Genomic DNA, 19,770 nt, shown 5'->3' with positions numbered 1-19,770 from the left:
GCGGCTCCTAGTGTTTTATTCTGGCACTGTTTTGTCTGCAGTCGGTGTCTCTAATTGTCACTGAGGTAACATAATGGTCATCATGTGTATTTTTAATCTGAGCTAATGCAGGGCCCTGTGCTTTTTAATGATCCCTTGGGATTGCTGGGTGTCTATTGCAGTCTATAAAAGATAACCGGGGGTGGGGGGAGATGAGGAATACTTTTACGCAGTGAGTTATGGTGATCTGGAAGGCGCTGCCTGGAAGGGTGGTGGAAGCAGATTCAATAGGAACTTTGGAGGAGGAAGAATTTACAGGGGAAATGGCAGGGTAGTGAGATTAATTGGATAGATCTTTCAAAGAGCCAGTGTGAGCGCATTGGGCTGAAGGTCCTCCCCTCTTGTGCTGAGAGATTCACTGGCAAGAGAAAGAACCAAACAAATTTACATTTTAAAACTAACTTTTGCTAGCATTGTAGATACCACATGGAGAAGAACTTCCTCAATGTTCCAGCACACTTGATGCTGCAGAGGATTGATATAGTGGGAGCAGAGAAAGGGGTAATGCTCCAAATTATGCATTATTCATAGAAACATAGAAACTAGGAGGAGGCCATTCGGCCCTTCGAGCCTGCTCCACCATTCATTCTGATCATGGCTGATCATCGAATTCAATATCCAGATCCCGCCTTCCTCAAAGGACATCGCCAATAACAGACCATCTGGTCACTTTCTCACTGCCGTTTACGGGAGTTTCTCGTGTACAAACTGGCTGACACATTTCCTACATCACAAAACTATCGTCACTTCAAAAGTACTTCATTGGCAGTAAAGCACTGCCTTGAGGTTGTGAACGGTGCTATATAAATGTAGGTTCTTTCTTTCCGACGAGCCTTTGAGAGATGATTGTAAAAGTTCCACCCCCATAGGAGGCACTGTAGCGTAAGCTTACCAGGCTCACCGTGACCTGCTCCTGTCGTATGAGCTTGTCGTATGAGGAACGGTTGAGGACTCTGGGTCTGTACTCGTTGGAGTTTAGAAGGATGAGGGGGGATCTTATTGAAACTTACAGGATACTGCGAGGCCTGGATAGAGTGGCCGCGGAGAGGATGTTTCCACTTGTAGGAAAAACTAGAACCAGAGGACACAACCTCAGGCTAAAGGGACGATCCTTTAAAACAGAGATGAGGAGGAATTTCTTCAGCCAGAGAGTGGTGAATCTGTGGAACTCTTTGCCGCAGAAGGCTGTGGAGGCCGGGTCATTGAGTGTCTTTAAGACAGAAATAGATAGGTTCTTGATTAATAAGGGGGTCAGGGGTTATGGGGAAAAGGCAGGAGAACGGGGATGAGAAAAATATCAGCCATGATTGAATGGTGGATCAGATTCGATGGGCCGAGTGGCCTAATTCTGCTCCTATGTCTTATGGTCTTGGAAGGCCCAACTGTACCAGTTTTAACACAGTTCACAATACAGCAGTTTCCACACTGTGGTTGCCTTTGGATGCACATCAAAGTAAACACCTCTTCCCCACTAACAACTTGCATTTACATAGCAGATTATCCCTGTAATATGTCACAGGGTCCTTCACAAATGCATTTAAATAAAATCTGCTACCGAGCCACATGTGGGGAAATGGTGATATCATGATAATGTCAGTGGCCTAACAATCCAGAGGCCCAGGCTAATGCTCTGGGGGGGACACGGGTTCAAATCCCACCAAGGCAGCTGGTGGAATTTAAATTCAGTTAATCGATCTGGAATTGGGAAGTCAGCCTCAGTAACAGTGGCCATGAAACTGTCATCAATTGTCAAGCCAGCGACACCCACAGTTTGTGAATGAATTAATATTTAAAAAACTGTTACCTGTGTTATCAAGTAATATGATCAAGTTATTCCAAGCCAGACTGTGACTAGGTTTGAGAAGAGTAGCGTTCCGCCATGCATTGAGAGCGTCTACTGTACGGTACAGGTCTGCGTACTGAAACATTTAAACACAAATGATAGCAAAATTAAAATCACCTCCCGAGTTGATATTTGTCCAAAGTTCATGGTTTTGTAACGTGTTACTGCTGGAGTATTATCTCCGGTCAGGCCAACAGCAGAATCCTCTCACAGGTCAATCTGAGCAGCACCGAGTCACTAATCACGGTAAACCAGCTCCCCTGGGTGGGACATGCCGTTTGTGAGCCCGACACCAGATTCCCAAAGCAACAGTCCTACCCAGAACACGGTCAGGGCAAGAGACTCTCGGGGAACACTTCAGGAATGTCCGCAAAGAGGTCAAGCATGCCCCGCCAACTCACGAGAGACCCTGACATCTAACTGAGCAGAATGGAGAAGGTTCAAGGGGGGGCGGGGAGGTACGGAGCATAGGAATTAGGAGCAGAAGTCGGCAAATTCAGCCCTTCCAGCCTGCTCCGCTATTCAATCAGATCATGGCTGGTCTCTCCCTGGTCTCAAATCCACCTCCCCACCTGTTCCCCATCTCCCTTTAACCTGTTTTGTTTTTAAATTGGAAATATATCTATCTCCTTCTTGAAACCATTCACGATTCAGACTCCACCGCGCGATGGGGCAGCGAGTTCCACAAATTCACCACCCTCTGCGAGAAGTAGTTCCTCCTCATCTCAGTTTTAAGTTTACCGCCTCTCAACCTATACCTGTGACCTCTTGTTCGAGATTGCCCTACAAGGGGAAACATTTGGTCTCCATTTACTTTATCAATCCCTTTTAAAATTTTATATACCTCAATCAGATCCTCTCTCATCCTTCTAAACTCCAGCGAGTACAAGTCCAAACTGTTTAATCTCTCCTCATACGTCAACCCTTTCATCCCCGGAATCAATCTGGTGATCCTCCTCTGAACTGCTTCCAATGCCGCCACATTCTTCCTCAAATAAGACGACCAAAACTGGACACAATACTCCAGATGTGGTCTCACCAATACCCTATACATTTGCAACACTTCTCTACTTTTAGACACCAGTCATAGAATCCTTACAGTGCAGAAGACGACCATTCGGCCCATTGAGTCTGCACCGACCACAATCCCACCCAAGCTCTATCTCCATACATTTTACCCTAGTTAGTCCGCCTGATACTAAGGGGCAATTTAGCATGGCCAATCCGCCTAACCTGCACATCTTTGGACTGTGGGAGGAAACTGGAGCACCCGGCGGAAACCCATGCAGACACGGGGAGAACGTGCAAACATTCACACAGACAGTGACCCAAGCTGGGTCCTTGGCGCTGTGAGGCAGTAGTGCTAACCACTGTGCCACCGTGCCGCCCCTACAGTCCTTTTGCAGAAAATGAGAGACTTGATTAGGGACCTGCAGAGGCAAAGCCAAGGCATCGGAGGGAACCTGCAAACCTCCAAGCAACCCAACGACCTGATCATCCAAGTGCCACCCTCCCCCCACACATGGTCGAGTCTGCAAGTCGCATATTCTCAATATTGAATCTTACAGCACAGAAATAGGCCATGTGGTCTCTTATCGTGTTTATGCTCCCCCCACAAACCTGCTCCAGCCAGCCTTTAGCGCATCTTATCAACATGCCCTTCTGTAAATTTCTCCCTCGTGTAGTTATCTAGCTTCCCCTTAAATCCCTCTGTCTACTTGCTTCAACCACACCCCGTGGCAGCGAGTTCCACATTCTCACCACTCTCTGAGTGAAGAAATTTCTCCAGAATTCTCCACTGGATTTATTAGTGACTATCTTATATTTATGGACAGAAAATGCTGGAAATACGTCAGGTAGAACCTTGGAGAAAGAAACAGAGTCGAATGTTTCAGGTCCGGCCTCTTGTCTTTATTTCACATTTGCAGCATCTGCAGTATTTTGCTCGTTATATCAACAGCTCTGAGTTTTGGACTCCCGCACAAGTAAATAATTTGTGAATAATTCTGAATTGTATTTCTGGCAAATATAAGGGTGTTTTATCATTCTAAGTTCAGACAGGCTGAGAGCAGGTTTGGTACGGGCCTACCAGGCGTCCTAGGTTGTAGTAGCAGTCTGGATATTTTTTTCTGTATTTTATTGCTGTCCAGTAACTCCTTTCAGCCTCTTCAAATTTGCTCAGGCTGTTCTGTACGATCCCGAGATTCATCCAGGCGGCAGCAAAGTCAGGTCTGTGCACCAGGAACCAAGGGAGAAAATTAGATCTAAAACAAAGGTGCTGCCAAACAGAATGACACTAATTGACAGCACATAACCACAGATGGTGTACTTGCTGCTGTTTAGAAATGATAGAAACCCTACAGTACAGAAAAAGGCCATTCAGCCCATCGAGTCTGCACCGACCACAATCCTACCCAGGCCCTACATCAGTCTCCGTCCAACCCACCACACCTCACCCTGTCTGGAACATAAGAAATAGGGCCAGAGTAGGCCATTCGGCCCCTTGAGCCAGTAAGATCATGGCTCATCTACCCCAGCTACACCTTTCCATACTATCCCCATTTCCCTCAACGCCCCAAAATCTGTCCACACCTGATTGGAATACCCCCATTGATTGAATATCCCCAGCTCCACAGAAAATTCCAAAAGTCTCAGAATCATAGAATCCTACAGTGCAGAAGGAGGCCATTCAGCCCATCGAGTCTGCAACGGCCACAATCCCACCCAGGCCCCATCCCCATAACCCCATGCATTTACCCTAGCTAGTCCCCCTGACACTAAGGGGCAATTTAGCACGGACAATCCACCAACCCGCACATCTTTGCATTGTGGGAGGAAACCGGAGCACCCGGAGGAAACTCACGCAGACACGGGGGGAACGTGCAAACTCCACACAGACAGTGACCCGAGCCGGGAATTGAACCCGGGTCCCTGGCGGTGTGAGGCAGCAGTGCTAACCACTGTGCCACCGTGCTGCACCGTCTATTCAATCTCTCCTCATAGGACAACTTCCTCAGCCCAGGAATCAGAGCAGTGAACCGTTACTGCATCCCTTGTCTCCCCTTTGAATAAAGAAACCAAAACCGTACACAGTGATCCAAGTGTTATTCCCATAGTCAGGCATGAGCTTCTGTTACTTTCACTCTTGTGTGTTTATCTAGCTTCACTTTATATACATCAATGTTCTGTGCATCGACTGCTCTCTGTGGGCTTATTTTTAGCCTGTGCAGTAATCACCAAGCCAGGCACTAGCTTCTGCAGTGGCTAAATGGAGCTGTCTGAACCCTCCGCTGAATTGTGTCAGGGCGCAGCCTTCAATCATGTGAGTCAATGACTGGGGGGCACTACAGCTGCAGCCTGGGTCCCCGCAAGGCCCCGCTTGTGCCGATTTGCTGCACAAAGACTTGGAAACGGTTGAGGAGTTGCCCAATGTTGGCATGGCAGGTTGAACCTGGGTGGGCAGGGTGTGGGATCTGTGATGAGGAGGCGATTTTTAATGGTGGCGTGTTGGTCCCATTCCTGCTGCAATTGTGCCTCTGCTGTTATTCCTTGGCGCAGTGATCTTAGACATACAGGCTGGTGTGACGGAGGGTGAACAGCAGGTAGATTGGGAAGGTCCTTGTGTAGTGGCAGGCTTGGGTTGACGGAAACCTTCCCTGGGAGCTTTCTTGTTGCAGTCTCCCTCCTTATATGTGGGGGCGGATGTTGCTTAGGACTGAGAGCCAGGGGAGTTGAGTTGATCGGATGGTACCTGAGATCATACATATTGTTATGTTGAGTTGGATATCTACAAGACTGGTATGGAATGAGTTGTACCACTCTGGTGCACAGTACACTGCAGTCAAGTAGACGGTGCCAAGAGCTGAGATCATTAAGGTTTGACGCAGTATAATTTGGATAAATGTGAGGTTATTCACTTTGGAAGCAAAAACAAGGTGGCAGATTACTACCTGAATGGCTGTAAATTGGGAGAGGGGAGTGTGCAGCGGGACCTGGGTGTCCTTGTGCACCAGTCACTGAAGGTAAGCATGCAGGTGCAGCAGGCGGTAAAGAAGGCAAATGGCCTGTTGGCCTTCATTGCGAGAGGTTTCGAGTACATGAGCAGGGATGTGTTTCAGTTATACAGGGTCTTGGTGAGGCCACACCAAGAGTATTGTGTGCAGTTTTGGTCTCCTTTTCTGAGGAAGGATGTTCTTGCTCTCGAGGGAATTGAGTCTTTTAAGAGACTTTTGGATAGGTTCATGGAGGTTAGTGAGATAGAGGGTTATAGATGAGCCTAGAAGGTAAGGAAATTGTTCGGTGCAACTTGTGGGCTGAAGGGCCTGTTTGTGCTGTAGCTTTTCTGTGTTCTATGAATGCAGTGAAAGTTTACCAGGCTGATTCCGGGAATGACGGGGCTGATGTATGAGGAGAGATTGACTAGGTTAGGATTGTTTTCGCTGGAATTCAGACGAATGAGGGGGGATCTCATAGAGACTTTTAAAATTCTAACAGGACTAGACAGGGTAGATACAGGGAGGATGTTCCCAATGATGGGGGTGCCCAGAACCAGGGGTCACAGTCTGAGGATTCGGGGTAGATCATTTAGGACGGAGGTGAGGAGACATTGCTTCACCCAAAGAGTAGTGAGTCTGTGGAATTCATTACCACAGGAAGTAGTTGATGCCAAAACATTGAATGTATTCAAGAGGTGGCTGGATATAGCACTTGGGGCGAATGGGATCAAAGGTTATGGGGAGAAAGCAGGATTAGGCTATTGAATTGAATAATCAGCCATAATCATAGAAATCATAGAAACCCTACAGTGCAGAAGGAGGCCATTCGGCCCATCGAGACTGCACCGACCACAATCCCACCCAAGCCCTACCCCCACATATTTACCCGCTAATCCCACTAACCTACGCATCTCAGGACTCTAAGGGGCAATTTTTTTTTTTATAACCTGGCCAATCAACCTAACCCGCACATCTTTGGACTGTGGGAGGAAACCGGAGCACCCGGAGGAAACCCACGCAGACACGAGGAGAATGTGCAAACTCCACACAGACAGTGACCCGAGCCGGGAATCGAACCCAGGTCCCTGGAGCTGTGAAGCAGCAGTGCTAACCACTGTGCTACCATGCCGCCCTGATGATGATGAATGGCGGAGCAGGCTCGAAGGGCCAAATGGCCTCCTCCTGCTCCTATCTTCTATGTTTCTATCTGCACCTCATGAAGAGCTAGAAGTTTGCTGAGGAACTTGTTTCGCATTTTGATCTTTGCTTCTGTCTCTGGGTAAAGAAGTTTCTTGTGAATCCACATCAGGTTATTTAATGACTATCTTATATTAGTGACCTCCAGTCTTGGTGGTCACCTGAGGAGTGAACCGAGTATACTTAAGCTCAAACTGAGACGTACTGAATGGCCACAGCTCTGGAGAGTAGCTTCTCTGCTTCGTATAGCTCCTTCCTTTCCTTTAAGATATTTCCCAGATTGTTCATGGCATGGACATACTTTGGATTAAGTCTGAAAAATAAAACAAAAGGTTTCTGAATTTTTAAAAAAAATCACAGATAAATTTGTTTCTAGTTAAAGAGTGAACTTTGCACCTTCCAGAATGTAATTGTAACTAACAAAACGAGCTGTGTGGATACCTAACAGCTTCTCTGTAATATTGGATGGCAGATATTTCTTCTCCTCTGTCGGCTAGGTTTTTGCCAACATTGTAGTGCACCTGCAGAAAACAAAAGGCTTCATCAATATTGAATGACAAAGGCTATATAATGCACCCCAATATCCAGTGCTATCAGTATCAGACGTGGCTCAGTTAGCGGCACTCTCAACTTAGAGTCGGAGGATTGGGGCTTGAGAACAAAAATCCAGACCGACACTCCAGTGCAGCACTGTCGAACATGCCGTCTTTTGGTTGAGACGCTAAACCACGGGGCCAAGTGCCCACTCGGGTTGTAGAGGATCCCAGGCATTATAGAGTCATAGATGTTTACAGCATGGAAACAGGCCCTTCGGCCCAACTTGTCCATGCCAGCCTTTTTTTTTAAACCCCTAAGCTAGTCCGCACTTGGCCCGTATCCCTTTATACTCATTTGACCCATGTAACTGTCTAAACGCTTTTTAAAAGACAAAATTGTACCCGCCTCTACTACTGCCTCTGGCAGCTTGTTCCAGACACTCACCACCCTCTGTGTGAAAAGATTGTCCCTCTTCCCCCTTTTGTATCTCTCCCCTCTCACCTTAAACCTATGTCCTTTAGTTTTCGACTCCCCTACCTTTGGGAAAAGATATTGACTATCTAGCTGATCTATGCCCCTCATTATTTTATAGACCTCTATAAGATCACCCCTCAGACTCCTACGCATTACATTGAAGAAGAGCGGGATTGTTCACTCTGGGGTGCGGACCAACATTTATCTCACCACCCATTTTCTTTTTAATTTATCGAATGCCATGCCAAGCCATAGCCTCCTCATTGACTGTGTTTAAGGTGACCAGTCCGTCACTTTGTTTTACTCCTCAGTAATGTGCAGCGTTGTTTGCGTCTTTCCACGGTGCATAAGGGGTTTGTACTGAGGCTCCAGTGGTGGGGTTTGGCCGCACAGGGGCCCTGGCTTCTCCTGAACCTGTTTAGGAAGGGCCTCTCTTTTCATGGTGTATTCAAAGCCTGTTATTTGACTGATGGAGTCTGTCACAAGGAACCAGTTAGTGACTTGGGGACGGTACGGTGGCACAGTGATTGGCACTGCTGCCTCACAGTGCCAGGGACCCGTGTTCGATTCCTAGCTTGGGTCACTGTCTGTGCGGAGTCTGCACGTTCTCCCTGTGTCTGCATGGGTTTCCTCCGGGTGCTCCGGTTTCCTCCCACAGTCTGAAAGACGTGCTGGTTAGGTGCATTGGCCATGCTAAATTCTCCCTCAGTGTGCCCGAACAGGCGCCGGAGTGTGGTGATCAGGAGAATTTCACAGTAACGTCATTGCAGTGTTAATGTAAGCCTACTTGTGACTAATAAATAAACTTTTATTTTTCCCGTGTTTCTCATTCCCTGCTCCAGAGAATATCTGCTGGCAATCTTACTCAGGAAGGTGCTCCGTATGGGGCTCGGAGATGAACCAACATCACCAAGAAACAGATCATCTGGTCATTATCACCTTTCTGTTTACAGGAGCTGGGTGTGTACAAAATGGATCAGGTGCTGCCTACAACACAAGACTGACTATATTGTGAGAAGTATTGCATTAGCTGTAAAACACTTTGAGAAGCCCAGAGTTTGTGAAAGGCACTATGGGAATGGAACACATGGTCAGAATACTGTCAAAATTATAATGCCGAGAAAATTAAATCCAAGCTGCTGCATAATACATTACATTCATGGTTTAATCAGTAAATACGAGTATTAACTTCTATTATGATTGATCTAAATTAATAAAAGAACATTTGCATTGTTATTTTTTTCCCTCAAATAAATGTATTTCCTTACTTTGGCATTGAAGGGACAGACAGACAAAGCGCTTGTGAAAAGATCTTCCTCTGTTCTCCAATGGGAACTGCGCCTGACACATTGCATAATATTCAGAATTACCAAGCCTGTCACAGTAACAGAGATGATGTTCTAAAGAAAATCACACAGCAAAAAGTTATAAATTGAGATTGAGAATCCACTTCAAGCCTGCAGCTTGTGAAGCTTACCAAGGGTGAAAAAAATTAAAAACAAATGTGTACCCTACCTTGAATCGCCTGCTTTTCCTCAACAAAATACAAATGCCGTAAGCCAGCAGCATACAGTAACCGGCGCTGGAGAGATAGATCACCCTCTCCGCAATCACAAACCCTACTCGGAAGAAAACGTTCGATGCAGGAACAAACGGGATGATCATCAGAGCGATTCCAGAGGCAAGGATTCTGTGAACGCATCCAAATACATCTGTTCACATGACATGTTTGCAGCTTAGAAAACTAATAGATTAATACGACAATACAGATTTCAGTTATGTTCAGACTCGGTTAATAAGCCCTTTGGAGAGAGATACCAGTTACCTTAAAATTAACTGCTCATCTCTCATACATACACGAGTGCACACAATAAAAACTTTACCATTTGCTTTGAATGTTGCAGAGCAGCAAGCAAATCAAAGGTTTCCTCCTGAAATATGCTAACAACACATTAACAAGTGAATAACTGGAATCACAGGTTTTACAAGGGGAAATGACACTAAAAGATAAATACATCAGCTGCTTCTAAAACATCTATTATCTTCCTTTATCAGAAGAGTTTATTGACTCATAAATCAAAATGCAGCCTTACAGAAAATAGTGTCTTATTTCCAGCCACAGAATGTTCCTTTAGGTACATATCTAACGGGTATGTCTCAACAACCTATCAGCCTGCTACTGGCCAAACTGTGCTTGTGGATCATACCTGAATGACAAGATTATGACGGGGGCATAAATACAAGAACAGTCACCAACAAATCTGAAAAGGAGCTCTCTACCACAGTTGAGGCAAATAGCATAAATGCATTTAAAGAGAAACACATGAAGGAAGAAGAGGATGACTGGATTAGAATTCAGGAGATATTTCTTTACTGGGTATTGAGAATGTGGGGCTCGCTACCAGAGTGAGTGGTTGAGGTGAATAATACAGATAGGTTTGAGGGGAAATGAGATAAACACGAGGGAGAAAGGAATAGATGGATATATTAATAGGGTGGGATGAAGGTGTCTTGCGCTGGAGCATAAGCACCAGCATGGACCAGTTGGGCCGAATGGCCTGTTTCTGTGCTGGATGTTTCATGCAATTATTTTTTCAAACACATATAGATTCCAATTCAAGTCAATGGTTGTTATCCAGGGACAGACACATTAGATACGTCATCCAAGTGGATATTCTCTGGCTTAGAAATCCAGTATGGTGGATCTTGTATAAGACAACATTTAGACCAAATGCAAGATAATAATTGTGCACGCCCCCGCCCCCAGAATATTTCTTCATTCAAATATCTCTCTCTGGAAGACTCACTGAAGCCATAGAATCATAGAATCCCTACAATGCAGAAGGAGAGCATTCGGCCCATCGAATCTGCACTGACCTCAATTCCGCTCAGGCCCTATCCCCATAACCCCATGCATTTATCCCAGCTGGTCCCCTGACACTAAGGTACAATTTAACATGCCAATCCATCTATCCCACACATCTTTGGACTGAGGGGAAACCGGAGCACGCGGAGGAAACCCACGCAGACATGGGGGAGAATGTGCAAACTCCACACAGTCACCCGAGACCAGAATTGAAACAGCAGCGCTAACCACTGTGCCACCCCGTGATGAAGATTGAATAATGAATTGATACAGGATGCTACCGAGCAACTAGCTCAGCAAGCATCCTGGCTTCCCTTCCTCTGTAAACCATACAGAGGCCATTCTGCCCATCGTGCCTGTGCCAGCACTTTGAAAGAGCTGTTCAACTGTTCCCATTTCACTGCTCTCTCCCCACAGATCGGCGAATGTTCCCTTTTCAAGGATTTACCCAATTGCTCTTTTGAAGGTTACTACTGAAGCCGTTTCCAATGTCCTGTCAGGAAGCACATCCCAGTTCACAACAACTGGCTGAATGTCAAACAAATCCACATCTCTCCCTACTTTGGTTCAATTGCCAATTATCTTCAATCCACGTCTCCCCGGGTGCTGATCCTCCTGCCAGTGGAAATGATTCCTCCTTATTTACTCTATCAATTTATATTGTTAATTTGGACATCTTGATTAAATTTCCCCTTGAAGAGATTAATCTCACCTTCTCTTTTCACATCACCTGGGATTTTTTCTTTTAGAATAATTAAAAATAAGGGAACTAAATTAAGAAAAGCATTTTAAAATATTGTATTTTCTCTAATCTCACCAGCAAACTCAATATAAGGAAATAGGAGCAGGGGTAGGCCATTCGGCCCCTTTCTCCTGGTCCAGCATTCAACATGATCATGGCTGATGTACTCTATCGCAAGATCTCGAATTCCCTTATTACTCAAAACTTTATCAATACTATTCTTGAATATTCTCAATGATTGAGTATCCACAGCCTTCTGGAGTGGGGGCTTATAAGTTTAAGTCTATTTATTAGTGTCACAAGTAGGTTTACATTAACACTGCAATGAAGTTCCTGTAAAAATCCCCTAGTCACCACTCCGGCGCCTGTTCGGGTACACTGAGGGAGAATTTAGCATGGCCAACGCACCTAACCAGCACGTCTTTCAGACTGTGGGAGGAAACCGGAGCACCCGGAGGAAACCCGCGCAGACACGGGGAGAATGTGCAGACTCCACACAGACAGTGACCCAAGCTGGGAATCGAACCTGGTCCCCTGGCGCAGTGAGGCAGCAGTGCTAACCACTGTGGCACCGTGCCGCCCTTCGCAAGCCTCTTGAGGGAAGAAATTTCTCCTCATTTTAAATAGTTGACCCCTTATTCTGAGACAGTGGCCAATGGTCTCTCTCAAAGCCGCAGTGATGGGGACTGAGCTGTAAAACAAATAAAAATTAGAGGGTGACACCAGTTCTAGACTCCCCAGTCAGAGGGAAATATCCTTCCAACATCAAACCCCAACAGGTCCCTTTAAAAGGAATTTTCACTTCATTTGCACTTAGGAACAGTGAATATTTATCAAAATCAAACACCTTACCTTCTTTCATCTGTGTTAGTGGAGCATAAAGCTTGACATATGATCCCAATAAGGAAGGTCCAAAGTACAAGAGGGGCAAATATTCTAATGTCGCCGATTGATTTAATCAGAGGTAAACAGCCCATTGACCAATCAAAGCATAGCCACCAGGGATAGACTAATAACCATGTGTTCAGGGAGTAGTAATAATTATAATTAATAACCTGATAAAACAAAATCAAACAAGCAAATTAGATTTTTAAAATATTAATCCATTTAGACAAAAGCTACATAACCTGGTTAATGATCAGTTGTATAACAGAACTACATTTTCCCTCAGAAACAAAACGACCATCTCCAGTGCAAAGTCTGAAGCCATTCCTTCTTGTTTTATATATTGGTGGCAGCGCAAGGAGTGACATCCCGTGATCGCAGGAAATCCAGACAATTGTACCAATAAGTAGCACCAATCACAGAATCAAACAGCGCAGGAGGAGGCCATTTGGCCCATCAAGGAGGTCAAAGGCTATTCGGGGGTAGGTGGAATGTGGAGTTGAGGCCCCAATCAGATCAGATATGATCTTATTGAATGGTGCAGCAAGCTCGAGGGGCTGAATGGCTTACTCCTGCTGCTAATTTGTATGTCCATCGTACCAGCTCTTTGAAACTGAAGTCCACTAACCCTGCTCTCTCCCCATAGCCCTGCAAGTATTCTCCTTATCAAATTTACATACAATTCCTCCTTTTGAAATTTGCTATTGATTCTACTTCTACCACCCTATCCGGCAGTGCATTCCAGATCATAACTACTTGCTGCATACAAAAATTTACTTCATGGCTTTTTTGCCAATTTCCTTCAATCTATGTCTCTCTGGTAACTGACTCTCTTGCCAGCAGTAACAGCTTCTCCTATTTATTCTATCGAAACCCTTCATGACTTTGAAAACCTTGCTCTAATGTGAACAAGCCCAGCTTCTCCAGGTCTCTCCATATTAAATGAAGTCCCTCATCCCTGATCCCATTCTGGTAAACCTCCTCTGCAGCCTTTCCAAGACCTGGACATCCTTCTAAAAGTGCTGTGCCCAGAACTGGAGCTGGAGCCTAGTCAGTCTTCTTTAAAGATTTAGCATTAACCCCCCCAACATCAAAATCATTCCCTAAATGGAGAAATGTAAAATATACATGGGTTAGGAAATGTATTCCTGTTAAAATTAATAATAACATGCATTCAAGGGGAGGCTAGATGAGGGAGAAAGGATATGTAGATAGGGTGAGATGAAGAGGGGTGAGAAGAGGCTCGTATTTGATCTATTATTGTCACATGTATTAGTATACAGTGAAAAGTATTGTTTCTTGCACGCTATACAGACAAAGCATACCGTTCATAGAGAAGGAGAGAGTGCAGAATGTAGTGTTACAGTCATGGCTGGACTGTAGACAAAGATCAACTTAGTACAAGGTAGGTCCATTCAAAAGTCTGATGGCAGCAGGGAAGAAGCTGTTCTTGAGTCGGTTGGTAGGGGACCTCAGACTTTTGTATCTTTTTCCCGACGGAAGAAGGTGGAAGAGAGGATGTCCAGGGGCGTGGGGGTCCTTGATTATGCCGGCTGCTTTTCCGAGGCAGCAGGAAGTGTAGACAAGGTCAATGGATGGGAGGCTGGTTTGCGTTTTGGATTGGGCTACATTCACGATCTTTTGTAGTCCCTTGCGGCCTTGGGCAGAGCAGGAGCCATACCAAGCTGTGATACAACCAGAAAGAATGCTTTCTATGGAACATAAACACCAGCACAAGGGCCAAATTGATTTTCTTGTGCTGTAGGTCCGATGTGATACAATTACATACTCACAACATAAACATTCTGAAAATTACATACCAACCGACTCAAGAATCGTTTCTTCCCAGCTGGTCCTATCACACATTAAGCTGATCCTTCTCTACACCCTATCTGTGACTGCAACACTATATTCTGCACCCTCTCCTTTCCTTCTCCCCTATGTATTGTATGAACGGTATATTTTGTCTGTATAGCACGCAAGAAACAATACTTTTCACTCTATCCCAATACATGTGACAATAATAAATTCTATTTAAAGGCATTGGTTTGCGAACCAATTGACGCTGGGTTATAAAAAATGCTGGGAGTTCCCACTGTCAAAAAGCAGCTACTGCCAGCCTTACCCGCACTAGAACGCTGTCTGCAAATGATGCTGGGTTATCCATTTCAGTGAAAGCTGGGGGCCCGGTGCCCATTATCTGCCAGCGGCCATACAGCAGGACAATCCCACCGGACGCCACCAGCAGTATCCGGGTAAAAAACCCTCTTTTCCACGGTAGGGATTTCTGAGGATCAGGCAAAAACAGAACAGAAAAATAAGAGAAATCAGCACAGCAAATGTTTCAACGAGTTATATCTGCATCACACCTCTGATCTAATGAAGTGTCCTAACTCACTTCACAGGAACGTTAGAAAACAAAGTGTAACATCAAGCCACCATAAAGAGATCTTCGGTCGGATGACTAAAAGTTTGGTAAGAGTTTTAACAACACCAGGTTAAAGTCCAACAGGTTTATTCGGTAGCAAATGCCATTAGCTTTCGGAGCGCTGCTCCTTCGTCAAATGGAGTGGATATCTGCTCTCAAACAGGGCACAGAGACACAAAATCAAGTTACAGAATACTGATTTGTGTCTCTCTGTGCACTGTTTGAGAGCAGATATCCACTCCATCTGACGAAGGAGCAGCGCTCCGAAAGCGAATGGTATTTGCTACCAAATAAACCTGTTGGACTTTAACCTGGTGTTGTTAAACTCTTACTGTGTTTACCCCAGTCCAACGCCGGCATCTCCACATCATAAAAGCTTGGTCACAGAGGTAGGTTTTAAACAGTGTCTTAAAGTGTGGCAGAGGGGTTTAGGGAGAGGTATTCCAGAGCTTGAGGGCTTAAACAGCTGAAGGCACCGTCACCAAATGGGGCAGCAATAAAAATGTTGGGTTGCATAAGAAGCTAGAATTGGAGTTCAGGTATCTCAGTGGGGCTGGAGACGATTATAAGAGATAGGGAGGGGGGTAAGGCCATCGAGGGATTTAAAAACAAGGGTGAGAATTTGAAAATCATGCCATTGCTTGACCAGGAACCAATGATGGTCAAGGAATAGGTGGATGGGACTTGCTGCGAATTCAGACACGGGTAGCAGAGTTTTGGACAACCTCTAATTTACGAGGGTAAAATGTGGGAGACCAGCCAGGAGCATGCTGGAATAACTGAGTCCAGGAATAACAAAAGCATTCATGACACCTGATGAAGCATCAATGTTCTGAAATTTCCTTCCACATAAACAAACCAAAGCCCTCACATCATAGCTATTCCAACATGATTATTTTTTTAAAAATAGAAAAGTACTTCTGCAATCTAGCTGTACAGAGTTTTTAGCACTGAGAAATAGAGAGGTTTAGGGATGGAATTCCACAGACGGGAGTCCATGGAACTGAAGGCACGGCTGCCAACTGCGGACTAACTAAAACTGGGGATGTTTAAGAGATCAGAATTGGTGGAGTGCAGCGATCTTGTGGGCAGCACGGTAACACAGTGATTGGCACTGCTGCCTCACAGCGCCAGGGACCCAGGTTTGATTCCCGGCTTGGGTCACTGTCTGTGTGGAGTTTGCACGCTCTCCCCGTGTCTGCGTGGGTTTCCTCCAGGTGCTCCGGCTTCCTCCCACAGTCCAAAGATGTGCGGGTTGGCGCTTAGTGTCAGGGGAAGTAGCTCGGGTAAATGCGTGAGGTTATGGGGATAGGGCCTGGGTGGGATTATGGTCGGTCCAGACTCGATGGGCTGAATAGCCTCCTTCTGCACTGTAGGATTCTATCTTGGAGGGCTTGGGACTGGGGGAGATTACAGAGATAAGGAGGGGTGAGGCCACGGAGTGATCTGAAGATGAATGAGGGCAAAAGCTCAGCTTAGGGTCCAAAAGGAGGTAAATTGAAGAGGGTAGTATTCCAAATCCACAGCTGTACCTCAGAGATTTTGTCTTTTCGTATCAGTGCGATGCCTAGTTGCAGGATATCCATTTTGCAGACCACAAGCGCATCAAAGACTGCGTTCACACCCTAGATGTAGGCAAACAAGACTATCAATAATAAATAATAGCAAAATACTTCAGATGCTGGAAATCTGAAATAAAAACAGAGATTGCTGGAAAAGCTCAGCGGGTCTGGCAGCATCTGTAGCGAGAGAAACAAAGTTAACGATTCATGTCCGTGTGATACATCCTCAAAGAGTGAACCCACATTCAGCTAACAGACTCCCAACAACAACATAAGCACACTAAAGGCCAGAAAAGCACAAACATGTATTTTCCCAACCCAATAATGATGACATTTTCTCACCAGCACTGTGATACCCTGTTCCTTGCAAAGCATCGCGACAGCACAAAGCAACAAGCTGACAAAGATCCAGTGAAAGGAGAACCCTCCATCTGCATCGTCTGAAAAAGAATCAGTGCAATAACTGGTCTTAATTCTGACGTAGTTGGTAACCACAGTAAGAGTTTTAACAACACCAGGTTAAAGTCCAACAGGTTTATTTGGTAGCAAATGCCACTAGCTTTCGGAGCACTGCTCCTTCCTGCAGTAGTTGGTAACACCACTGTAAAAGTAACACCCTTACTGATACAACTACATCAACTGGGCACAAGTGTGGTGGAATTATCTCCCCTTGCCTGGGTGAGTGCAGCGCCAACAGCACTCAAGAAGCTCAACACCATGAAGGACAAAGTAAATTGATTGGCAGCCCATTCACTCCCCCGACCACCGGCGCACCGTGGCAGCCGTGTGTACCATTGACAAGATGCACTGCAGGAACTCACCAAGAGTCCTTTGACCAACACTTCCCAAACTTGCAATCCTTACCACCCAGAAAGGCAAGGGCAGCAGATACATGAGGAACACCACCACCTGCAAATTCCCCTCCAAGCCACACACCATCCTGATTTGGGAATATATCACCATTCCGTCACTGTGACTGGGTCAAAATCCTGGAACTCCCTCCCTAACAGCACTGTGGGTGTACCTACGCCACATGGACTGCAGCGGTTCAAGACGGCGGCTCACCACCACCTTCCCAAAGGGCAATTAGGGATGGGCAATAAATGCTGGCCTAATCAATAATGCCACCATCCCATGCACAAATAAATAAAAAGCATGGTGGTAATAAACATCTAGCATTCATATATAACTCCTTTAACAGAGTAAAATATTGCTATGTTAGTCTTGCTCGCTGGCCAATCTCATGCTTGATTAGTAGATATTAATACTTGAAAGGCTGTAAAAACCAGTATTTCCATCCAAACCCACAAGTTTCCTGCCTGACATTTTGTTAATATTATCACCAATGTTTGCTACCTCCGAGCAAACAGGTTAGCCATCAGTACCTGGCGCCCATATTCCAGGGACACACACAATCTCTGAATAATGATACGTACGTTTTCTGAATGCTTTACAATAGCTGATAAAAGACAGCAGGAAGAACAGTGCACAGAGGAGATCTGCCCTGCCAACGATCCCAGCAACCTGCAAGACAAAAAGCACAAAATCTAGTGAGTGCTAACATTACTATTCTTCATGCACCTCCAGCTCTCCTGACTCGCCTCCCGCCTCCTCTATCCTCCAATAGCCTTTCACCTCCTTGATGGGTCAAATGGCCTCCTTCTGCACTGTTTGATTCTGTGATCGGTGCTGCTTAAAGTAAAAAAAAAAGTAATGTTTATTAGTCATAAGTAAGGCTTCATTAACAACTGCAATGAAGTTACTGTGAAATTCCTCTAGTCGCCACAGTCCAGCGCCTGTTCGGGTCAATCCACCTAACCAGCACATCTTTGGACTGAGGGAGGAAACCGGAGCACCTGGACACGGGGAGAACGTGCAAAGTCCACACAGACAGTGACCCAAGTCGAGAATCGAACCCGGGTCCCTGGCGCTGTGAGGCAGCAGTGCTAACCCACTGTGCCACCATGTCGCTTATCGGTACCAAGTGTCTGGATTTCCTGCACTCCCAACTGCCATCATCTGATTTGATTTGTATCAAGATGGCACCGGAACGCGGCGACTTCTTGCGAGCTGTGCCCAGCATACCTTCTAATTCTATCTTTTACTCTCGTTCTGTGCTTCTAAAACTTCATTCCAACTCTTTTAAACTCTATGACTGCAACACGACATTCTGCACACTCTTGTTTCCTTCTCTATGAACAGTATGCTTTGAAAGTATAGCGCGAAAGAAACAATACTTTTCACTGTATACCAATACACGTGACAATAATAAATCAAATCAAATAAACCAGCTCATCCAAATCTCCACTCTCTGAATGCTAACTCACACTAAGTTAACCCATCACCCTGTGCCCACTGACCAACAGAAACTCCCAGTCCAGAAATGCCTCGATTCTAAAATTGTCATCCTTGTGTTCATGTTTGTGTGTGGCCTTGTTGCCTCCCTATCGCTGCAACCTCCTCCTCATGATCTTTACACGCCTCCAAATCTGTCCTCTTGCACATCCTGTCTACCTCCTTTCTTTCACCACTGGTGGCTGTGCCTTCAGCTGCTGAGGCCCAGAGCTCTCAAATTCACTCATAGAATCCCTACAGTGCAGGAGTCCATTCGGTCCATCGAGTCTGCACCGACCACAATCCCACCCAGGCCCTATTCCCGTTACTCCACATATTTACTCTGCTAATCCCCTAACACTGGGGGCAATTTATCATGGCCAATCAACCTAACCCGCACAGCTTTCGACAGTGGGAGGAAACCGGAGCACCCGGAGGAAACCCACGCAGACACGAGGAGAACGTGCAAACTCCACACAGACAGTGACCCAAGCCGGGAATCGAACCGGAGTCCCTGGCGCTGTGAGGCAGCAGTGCTAACCACTGTGCCACCATGCCAGTCCTCTCTAAATCTCTCTTCCTTTAGGGTGCTCCTTCAACTCTACCCGAATCCAAGCTGGTCCTAATAGCTCCTAATGTGGCTCAGTGATATGGACCTGGGTGATATGCTCTGTCGGAGGGATGGTGCAGCAGACTCGATGGGCTGAATGGCCTGAAGTGATTCTATGATTCAGGCTCTCCTCTAATTTCAGTCATAGAACCATAGAAAATTACAGCTCAGAAACAGGCCTTTTGGCCCTTCTTGTCTGTGCCGAACCATTTTTTGCCTAGTCCCACTGACTTGCACTTGGACCATATCCCTCCACAC

General features: G+C 45.7%; 1 protein-coding gene across 2 annotated transcripts in view; it reads right to left on the bottom strand.

The window, feature by feature from the left end:
* The window catches only part of tmtc4 (transmembrane O-mannosyltransferase targeting cadherins 4), a 32,302-nt gene that overhangs the window by 5,926 nt on the left and 6,606 nt on the right, over positions 1-19,770 (bottom strand). For both annotated transcript variants that reach the window (XM_078221542.1, XM_078221543.1), the window contains exons 5-15: positions 18,005-18,092; positions 16,911-17,008; positions 16,539-16,631; positions 14,704-14,865; positions 12,546-12,748; positions 9,601-9,775; positions 9,354-9,485; positions 7,516-7,595; positions 7,280-7,387; positions 3,972-4,113; positions 1,844-1,958 (exon numbers count right to left, since the gene is read on the bottom strand). In XM_078221542.1, coding sequence (XP_078077668.1) covers positions 1,844-1,958; positions 3,972-4,113; positions 7,280-7,387; positions 7,516-7,595; positions 9,354-9,485; positions 9,601-9,775; positions 12,546-12,748; positions 14,704-14,865; positions 16,539-16,631; positions 16,911-17,008; positions 18,005-18,092 — 1,396 coding nt within the window. The remainder of the gene's footprint in view (positions 1-1,843; positions 1,959-3,971; positions 4,114-7,279; positions 7,388-7,515; positions 7,596-9,353; positions 9,486-9,600; positions 9,776-12,545; positions 12,749-14,703; positions 14,866-16,538; positions 16,632-16,910; positions 17,009-18,004; positions 18,093-19,770) is intronic.

This window comes from Mustelus asterias, chromosome 10, assembly GCF_964213995.1.
Source record: "Mustelus asterias chromosome 10, sMusAst1.hap1.1, whole genome shotgun sequence".
Lineage (NCBI taxonomy): Eukaryota > Metazoa > Chordata > Chondrichthyes > Carcharhiniformes > Triakidae > Mustelus > Mustelus asterias.
Note: the sequence above shows the minus strand (reverse complement) of the source record. Positions and strands in the feature narration are given on the sequence as shown.